Source organism: Aplidium turbinatum, chromosome 14 (genome assembly GCF_918807975.1).
Source record: "Aplidium turbinatum chromosome 14, kaAplTurb1.1, whole genome shotgun sequence".
In the NCBI taxonomy this organism is placed as follows: Eukaryota; Metazoa; Chordata; class Ascidiacea; order Aplousobranchia; family Polyclinidae; genus Aplidium; species Aplidium turbinatum.
In genome coordinates this window covers 6,022,384-6,032,588 of record NC_137485.1, presented here as the reverse complement: position 1 = coordinate 6,032,588, position 10,205 = coordinate 6,022,384, and the positions used below count along the sequence as shown (strand labels likewise).

The following is a 10,205-nucleotide window of genomic DNA, read 5'->3' as shown; positions in this document are numbered from 1 at the left end:
CCACAGTTTGATTTGATAAAAAATGAGTGAATGACCACTGTTGAGCTTGATAATCACATTTATTTGTGAGAGAAAAGAAAAAACTTTTATTTCATGCAACTGATTAATGTACCTTGTTAGTAGCCTACAGTATGATACAGTCAAATTAATTTGTTTTGTTTCAATAGTGCTATGTACATATAAAAAACAAGCAGAATAAATAAAAAGTAAAAACAATGTATAAGTTACAGCTGTTGATTAGATTATGGCGCAATCAGGATAGTAGCGAAAGACCATAACTGGTCATTTAGTCAGCCACCACCCCATAACAAAAAATCTGAGTAACGAGTAACACCCTTACAAAAAATCTTACTACAAATTCATACATACAGGTGTGCAAAGGCAGGTACACTACTTAGTGAATAAAAAATGTTTAACCACTGACATCAAGAAACAATCTCCATCCTTAGACTGAGAAACCCGAGGATAAAGATTTAAACCTTTGGAATTGAAGAAGCTTTAATGTTTTATAAAGCTTATATTAGGGATGGGCAATTCAGAATAATTCACTATTCCAGAATTATTCCGGAATACTAAACCAAATCCAGAATACCGAATCCTATTAACTTCCAGGCTCCAGCAACGCAAAAAGTAAAAAATTTCATGCAATGTTCATTTGCAAATTTAGACACAAAAGCAACACAATCAAAGTAGATGTTTGTTGTAGTACAACACATTAAAAAGGCATTCCAAATGACTGCCAGTCAAACAGGACAGGAGTGCAGCTTAGTTACCGTCAATACAAGCATCGCTCGGAAGATGCTTATTGGGCAGGTATGCTGAGATATTTCAGAGCCAACTACTTTAGCAGGGGCATTTGCTCAATGTTGCAGTCTTCGAAATTGGCATATTTTTACTTCGGCAAAAACATTGCTAAGGCCAAAAGGTGAAATTGCCTCGGCAACTGCTGTAAACGTTTAATATGAAAATTTTGTACTAAAACATGTAAAACAAGAAGCGAAAAATATACTAGAGTAGTCTATCACGACCGCACTGTTTGATTTGTTATGATGTAATAATACCAAAAGTAGGGATAAAGCGAGCAACGCGATACGCACGCTGATACTGTAATTCACGTTAAATAACTCGTGGGGGGGAGTTAATTTTGGGTTGATTCAACGTACAAGTCAGTACAAATCGATTTAATTTTCCCGGCTGGTTATATTGCGTAACAATGCCCAATAAGAAATTTACGTTTGTTTTACATTAATTTGACATCTAGCGATGTTAAATTATCATAAAATAACGTTAATTCCTCAACCAGGTACCAGTAACAAATTAATAGCTTCCTGCGAGAAGATTGCCTCGATTTAATAATTTTGGCACAATTGGGTTACTGCGAGCAACACAAAGTCTGTTTGATAAAGAACTAGTTTTCATCAGATGCTGTATCGGAGAATGAGGTTGTCGCGTCATCACTGGAATCAGACACATCAAGAGACACATCAAGAGACTCATGGCTTGGCTGTAAATCTACACCATCTTCGCCGTTCGCAATGAAGCGTCCACGTTTTGCGGCTTTCGTGCTTTGATACCCATCCACACTGGAATGGCCTGTTTCGATGAGTCCGATTCGGTGAGTCCGATTTGGTGAGTCCGATCCCTATTCAGTGATTTTTTAATTTTTTTTTTTCATTATTGGGTACCGTAGCCTAATTATCATTGTCGTTTTAGGGTTAGAGGTTAGGAACTCACCAAATCGAACTCACCGAATCGGACTCACCGAATAGTAGCAGACTCATCCACACGCCTCTTTCTCAGAGCTCCATCAGGGTATTTACTAAGGAACAAATCTATGGCTGTGGCATAACAACTGGGAGGAATGTCTAACCCTAACCTTACAAGCGCTCATGTGGCTTTGGCAGTTTTATTGCCGACGCTAATGCGCCATTCTCGCATCTGCGTTGGCAATCACCTCGGCAATTTCCGATTGCCGAGGCTAATTTCGAAGACTGGTGTTGTTACGCCACCAGTCAAACTGTCGCATACGCACGTGGATTGAAAAAAAGCAAAGCAGGAAGAAATTGTGCGCTTAGTTTCTTTAATAGCTCATGTCAGCGAGTGATGTAGGGATGCATGCGCATGCAAAATGTTTTTGAAAGTGCGGATGGTGTCAGCGCAAAGAAAAAAGTGAATAAACCACTCTTTTTTTTCAGTTCACTGTCTCAAGCTGACAGCTTTCACAAGACTTCTGCATATCTTTAAAACCGAATCTTATTACCCGGTTTTATTGCCATTTTGGATTCGGATAGTTTAGGATCCGAATCCTTCTGGATTCGGTATTCTGAATTGCCCATCCCTGGCTTATATATGCACCTGTGACAGTCTCATTCTATATTTTATGTTCTCAGAATGTTTGTTTACTTTGGGAATTTTAACCTTTGTTGGAAGAAGTCAAAGAGATGGGTGCAGCGCTTTGTGCAAGAATGCACAATCATCTATTTAAACTTTTGTTACTTGCTTTCACTGTAGATCTTCTTGCAGTGAAAATGTTTCATGGGCGTCAGTGGATCACGGTATGAACAATATTTATTAGTGCAATATCTGCCCCAATAGCTCAGTTGGTTTGCACGTGACTTTGTAAACAAAAAAGCTTCAAAATCAAGCGACGTTGGTTCGATTCTTGGGATATGCGCTTGAGCAACACATTCTAAGGACTACTTTCCATTTGGCGACATCTAATAAATGAAATAATTCCCCTGCAACAGCACTTTAACAATTGGAAGCTTCACTCTGCCAATCTCGGTGACCAACCGTGCGTCAAACATCTCTACAAGTATGCAAAACTACCAGGAATAACCTATCAAGGCTTTGTCAGTCCGAGGATAAAGATTCAAAACAAAACCAACCACTGTAACTTAATCATTTACAAATTAACTTTGTCTTTTTTAAAAACAAAGCTGCTATTTTTTTCACCTTAGTTGTTATGGTTGCAATTAAAAAGCAATGTTGTTTCTTAGCAGGTGTTGCCAGAGTTAAGATTAAGGATTGGGTTAAGGTTAGGATTTTTTCTCTGCCTAAGACTTCAAAACTACTTTTCAAATCATACGTTTTTCTTTAAAGTTTAAACTGCTTTAAACTTTTCTTAAATTAGGGCAGAATTGGTTCTCTGACAACACTTGTGTTGGGATACTAGCCACATCCTTTTAAAAAATGGGTCAAAAACATCCTACAACTACACAGTTGTAAATTGAGAGCTGGTGTACAAGTCTCTGTCCTGGTCAAAATGTTATGAAGTCATAGATTAGAATTGCCCAATAATATAGAGTAAAGTAGCTGTTTTGTATCTTGACCAGCCTACTTTATCTTTGCTTAACTGTTTTCAAACCCCAAACAAAATTCTTATCTAACTCTGATGGTTAGGGTTACAAAATAATGAAGTAAACGGAAACTAGTAAAGGCATAGACATATTGAATACTCTTTATACGTTTTACCCTATATGTCTTGGTCGATTCCGATCTTTCATTTATATTCACGTCATGGCATTAATGACCAGGGCAGAGACTTGTACACCAGCTCCGTGAATTTTATCTTATATATATCGTTTTCACATTATATTGTATTACCGGTACCGTATTCACATCTTTATTGTGGTGGAGTTTAGAGCTGTCTTCCATTTGACATTATTTGTAATGATTTTAGATTTGTGGCTCTTTTTCCGATAAGTTGACAGAAGAGCTAGTTGTCGGTGAGATGGACGGAGTGAACCTGGTCATGCTAAGTACAGACAGTATTCTCTGCTTAAAGATTGGATTATATCAAGCAGAAGTGTCTATTTCATCCACGTCATACTTTGTTCTAATTGGTGAGAATCTTTTTAAATGCTCTTTTATTTATAACAATTGTGTGTATATTTGTATATCTTTTATTGGGAAATATGTTAGTTTGCACATACAAAGTTTTGCAAACTTCTACCAGCTCCTTAATCTTATTTTTTCAACAGTTAGCATGTTTTTTAGTTATACAGTAGCCTACTTACTTATCCTTGGATTTGGAATGTCACAAAAGAGTAATAACTACTATGGCAGTTGGCAGGTCTTTATTGACCTTAAAAACTTGTATTTCCCTCTGATGCAAAAAAAGGAAAATAAATAGAATCACAGTCGGCTTAAAACCTACTAATGGGTGTGGTCTAGTTTAAACTAGACCATAATTAAAATAGGCTGGACTGGACAGGTTGAGTCTTGTAGGGGTATAAAGCTGTTACAACAGTAAACAAGTGCTTATAAATGAAGTCGCTAGATCTTACTATCTTGTTTGTAACTAAATTTGCAAACTGCATTGTGTATGTTAATTTTGAAATTGATATTTTATAATGTATGTTATTGTTTATTTTCATTGTTTGTCTTTAAGGGGGCACACCTTCTTAGAATACAAATTTTTTCTATTGTCTTATTTAAGTTGATTTAAATAGTTAATTTAATGAGGACTCAGAATATGTAATTATTTTAATACTTTCACCACTCTTTTATGATGCAAGATTAAGATATTCATAACATTTTTGCTGTTTTTGAATACTTTATTTTTAATGACGATTTTCTCAAAGTCTTGTTTTTTGAAAACAAAATTGCAACTCTGCCCAAACCACTTAACCAATTTTTCTGAAATTTTACAGCAATGCTTGTTGAGGTATGAGCCATCAATTTATGAAGCATTTTTGACAAAATTTGTCTGTGAAGGCTATTAGGGCTAAAAACATTATTTTCACAAAGCCTTCAGTAACTTATTTATGCAAGGCCATATTATTTCCACAGAAATTTACAAAAAATATCTTGAAAGAAATTTGAGCTTCTGGATTTTTTTGCAATCTGCAGAAATCATGTGTACATTTTTGTATTAGCTTCTTCTTTGAATAAATGCTTTTAGTTCAAATTAAAGACTGTAGAAGTTTGGAAATTTCATAAGCTTTCAAAAAATATATACGCTGAGTGGGTTTAAATGTATGAGTAAGAATGAGAAATGCGAGCCCTGCAAGAATTTTCTTCTAAGGAGGATGTGCCTTGCCAGACCCCGTCCTACCCTGATTCTAGGAAATGAGACGTAAAACAGGAAGAAGAAAAAGAGGTGTGCTCCTTTAAACGTTTTTGTTGAGACTGAGAGATTAAAATGACGACGCTGTTGTATCTGTGCTGACATGACACAGCAGTTGCCGCTTATTAAGTCCACCTGGGGACAGGACGAGTTTGGGCTTGATAAGAGAGTAGGTTTATAGGCCAAAGACAACTTCTGGCGTTTCAGTGCGCTTAGCCAATAGCCACCCTGGCCGGTTGCATTATGGCTAACAGTTTCTATATTGGTTAGGATAGTTTGTTGATTCAATGTTATAACCACGTTTATTGCTTGCAGGTATTGACGGTCCTGGTGCCTTTCATGTTTGCATTTATTTAATTGCTGCAGCTATCTGCTGTTTGGTGTGTAACACTGTGCTATTCCTTATTGTGTATTTCATTCCAATGATGCCAATTCGAATTCAGTTTCATTTAAAACTGCTTGGTCTCATTTTTTCTGTTGTTTCACGTGAGTGTTTGACTGTTTGTTCCATATATATATTTTTGAAAATAAAGAGTTATGACCATTTTGTTCTGCAAAGAGTGGTAGGATCACGATGCTGTACAAAATACGATAACTGTCTGGCTTATGAAAATCGCAATTACTTTCCAAGTCCAAATATCATCTTACAGACTCTATGTATTTCAATTATAACTCAAAGCCAATGATCCTCAACTTTTTGTAGCCAAAGTAACGCTAAAGTTTTAGGACTGTGTAGAAATTTTGCAAAGCTATTGTCAGAAATATAAAGTGTAGTAGAAACTTATTCAAATAGAATAAGTTTCTTCTTCTGTTTGAATAAGTTTCTTCTGATGATCTGATTGAGATGAAACAGGCTGTTAAGGTTTTTACTGAACTAGTAACTAATTTTGATGTAATTCGCTCTGCTTGGCATTGAACACTTTTTGTAGTACTGTATTACTATTTATAGCACTTGTATGTTGTTTAAAGTTTAGTAGATAAATTTAATTTTACTACATCTTCTTTTAAACCAATGCATCGATTGACTCCCTTAAAGATTTTGTTTACTCTTTGGTAGTGTGTGAGTCCAGTTTTGGAACCACTGAGTTGGATATTTCAAAATTATCTGTTTAACATTTACACAAAATACAAAAATAGGCCACGTAGGTTGTGAGATGTCATGTTGTATTTTTATATAACTACAAACTTATAATGCCAAGTAACATCACATGGTTTGATCTTTATTTTACTATTGTACTAAATTGTTTTCTTACACTTAACTGTCATTTTTCTATGTTTGTAGTGTGCAGCAACTTGACGATTTTGGTTCCAGTAGTTGTCTTAATCTAGTTTGGAAAGAGAGCTTGTACTGCCTAGAATGTTCACTTGATGAAAATAACCTTTATGTTGTGAGGCCCACTGCATTAAACCACAAATACAGTATATCTCAAAATTCCAAGGCAATTATATATAGATTTTTGTTTCCGTATATGAATTCTATACGGTTCATCACATAAATTTTCTTTTTGCAGTTATACTTTTGTCCCGCGCTGTGGTTGAATTCACGACATACAGAGAGAGCACGGCGGATATCGACCCTATTGCAGAACCTTTCAAGCACATGATGAATCGTTTTTCAGCTTCTTACGGGAGTTCATTCTTTTTATTAGTACTTTCCGTAGTCTGTAATGGACTCATGTGTGTTTTCATATTTTTTTTATTTCGACAAAATAAGTCTACGATACGTTCTGTTGAAAGCACTCAATCAAAACTTCTAAATAGCAGTTTTGTGTAGCTCACACATAAGTTTTGATAGATGATGTTTTTTTTTTGTAGAATGGATATTGTAATGTTAGATAATAACGCATTCGTAAATGTTTTTTCATCAACTTTATTACCTTTTCAGAGAGTTTGTTATAACTTTTCATATATTTTTTTCTGTTGTACTTACAGCAACTGCCTAGCAATGGTTTTCTGGCACTTTGCTGCAATGTTTTGCAAGATAATGTGATAATAATTTACTTTTTCTACTATTGTGTCAGTCTTTCAAATTATTATTTGTGTAGACTATGATCACATTCTAGTTTTTTAAAGGTACTGCCATCACATGCGGTGATACTCAACCTGTATAATTGAACATTCCAACAGCATTAACGTATAATGCTTTTAGTAATATACGCTTCCAGGCTCAGATAGAATTACTACCAATTTTGAACAGACAAAATTCAAAACGTGTAAGTCAATTGTTCTGTACCAATGGTTCCCAACTTTCTTGTTGTCACTGACTCTGTCAAAGAATTGTTATCTGGCGTCCTTAACCCTTAAATGTTTTAGAGTTTTTTTAGTACCTAGATTTTCATATATTTTTTAAATCAACGTATTCACGGATCTAAGAATCAATTTTCTGTATTGTAATTGTGAGAATCACAGTCGAATCACAGAAGAGACCTCCGAGCAGTGCTGTGTTAAGGGGAGGGCCAAGGGGGGCCCGGCCCCCGGGCCCACTATCTCAGGGGGCCCACAAATAATAGACTTTTGCGTTTCAGTAAAGTTTTTTTTGAGCTGCTAAAGTACACTGCGTGTACTTGCCTATTAAAATGATGATTTAGGTCTTATTAAACTAAAACATCTCAAATTTAGGCCCCTATTACACTGAAACATCTCTAAAAACACCATTACTAGATCCCAAAAGAAAGCTAAAATGCGACAACGTTAGTAACATGATCTGCAGAAATGTATTTAGCATATAACAGGTGGGATGCAATAGAATATGTGAATTCAAGAAGGGCCAAATTGTCACAAAGCGTTTTTTCACAACCGTTTTAATTATTTTGGTCATTTACTTTTGTGGTGAAACTTCAATAATGATTATATGCTTAAACATACTGGTAAGAACCATATCATTTAGAAGATATACATGTATATTGAAAGAAATTGGAAAGCACAAATAGTGAAATGAAAAAAAACTGGAAGGCCCTTTTGAATTCACATATTCATTTTCTTTTCATTGAAAGAAATCGGAATGCACAAAAAGTGAAACAAAAAAAAAAAGGAGTTGGGCCCTTTGTGAATTCACATAGGCTATTCAATTTATTTTCATCAATAAAAGTGTTTTGTTTTAAAAAATTGTTCGGTATTGCCAAAATAGCATTTCTGATAGTTTAATTACCGTATCATTTCATTTTTAACATTTATATACAATACCGTAATTATAAATATCCTTGACTAGTAATGTCACGAGCAGGAAAAACCTGCCCGCTGCCGCAGTGCACATGTCTTCCCGTACACTGCAACTCAAAATGTCACACTGTCCCTGCACCACAAAAAATAAGAGTGTACTTGCGCAAGGGCACATCAAATGCAAGGGAATCTATTAAATGAAAGCAAATTTTGGAAAAAAATTAGGGCCTTTTTAGGCAATTGAGTAACTTGCAGCACATATTATCCACCTTTGATAGCTCATCTGAGTTGCCTTTTATTGAATGCTGGGTACTTTCAGCAGAAACGTTCTTCTGTATTTACTTTTTTCTGAATATTAGCACATAAAATTGCTCTTATCTTTAAATACCTTATAGGCCTGGCATATCACATGTTGTACGGCAGCCTACTGAAATTGCTTTGATCCAAACAAAAATCATTCTTATCACAGACACAAGTGACCTGTTTATTCTTGCCACTAACCTTGGCTACCATTCTTAAAAGCTTTAATTAACTTGAATGCCTGCATAAAATAATGAAAGCTTTGCCTTGGAATGAAATAATGTTGAATAAAAATAATTGAACACAGGATCCTCAAAATGCTCTACACTGTTTTTGAATACAAATTACAATCACAATGTTTTTACCTTGGTTGACAGAACACGTAGTGTTGCCAGATAAACCATAAAATGGTGAAAAACAATAATGTCACCAGATGAGCAAATCTGAATGACAATTAATAATTTCTAATGCAAAGAAATTTATTCTCACACGAGTCAGTTCAATCATATATTGCTAAAAATCGATTTCGATTAATAATTTCTACAGTTTTGGTTTCATCCTCAGATTTTATCTGCACGGTACAGCAAGGCAAAGTTCAAACAGTCAAAATTAAGCGTGGTATGGTGGTATTATTGCTTTGTGACCATGCTCCATTGGCAGAATTTTTTTATTAGAAATTGTTAACACTTTTAGCTTTCAATCCGAGCAATGGTATAGCTAAGAAATGATAGACGTACCTGTGTTTGCGTTAACTTACACGTGTTGTTTTCCAACCTGGTGAGAAAGTTTATTGAAGTGAACTACATTTCCATATAGGTGCAGTGAAAGTAACACAAAACTATAGGTCTACTGGACGATAGAGGGCCTAAAATTATTCTGGCCCCGGGGCCCACAAAGGGTTTAACACAGCACTGCCTCCGAGCAATAACAGGTGGTTAAATGGGACTTTTTTACCTGGGCTCGGAATGATGTTAGGGCCCAAAAAGAGCTCAGAAACGAAGAAAACACCTGATATTTTTTAATTTTTATTGTTTTCTTTAATAGTGTATTTTATGACCCAGACGACAAATTAATCGTTTTTTACATTGATTCAACGTATGCAGTGGTTGAACCAATTGATGTAAAAAACGACTGATTTGCTGTCTGGGGAAGGGCCCGGGCCTCTCATTGATACCGAGTTTACATTATTTTAACGGGCCTGCCTCCAGGGCTATGGAGAATGACGGATTGAATAACGTGCCTGAAGTTGGAGACGGTTGTTTAAAACAGTCAATTGGAGTTGTTCGTGATCTGACTCCACAGCCCTGCTGGTCTCTTTGACATATCCTTTATGACGTAATTATCTTTCGCCACGGTGCTCTGCGAAGGAAGATCCTAAACTGTGATGATTTGTACCGTCAATTCTTGTTCATTAGGTTGGTGATGCGAAGTCGTTTCATACGTCGTACTATAACAGGGGTGGGCAACCTACGTCCGCTAAACAGCTCTACAAATGTTGCTATCAACCAATCAGTAGAAGTACGTAGAAGTCGTATAGCTATCCACAACAAAATCCGTCATTTTTACATTGATTTAACGTCTTCAGACACCGTCACCGTCTTCAGACGTTGAATCAACGTCTTCAGACGTTGAATTTTTTTGATCTTTTACTGTAAAACGACAATGTATTGCGCAA

At 35.8% G+C, this 10,205-nt stretch overlaps 1 protein-coding gene across 1 annotated transcript; it reads left to right on the top strand.

Moving 5' to 3' along the window:
- The first annotated feature begins 732 nt into the window (after positions 1-732).
- On the top strand, positions 733-7,014 carry LOC145782845 (uncharacterized). Its single transcript, XM_082594609.1, has 5 exons — positions 733-813; positions 3,683-3,845; positions 5,387-5,557; positions 6,583-6,748; positions 6,957-7,014. Exons 1-5 carry the CDS (start codon positions 733-735, stop codon positions 7,012-7,014), a joined length of 639 nt encoding a protein of 212 aa, XP_082450735.1.
- Positions 7,015-10,205: the final 3,191 nt, after the last annotated feature.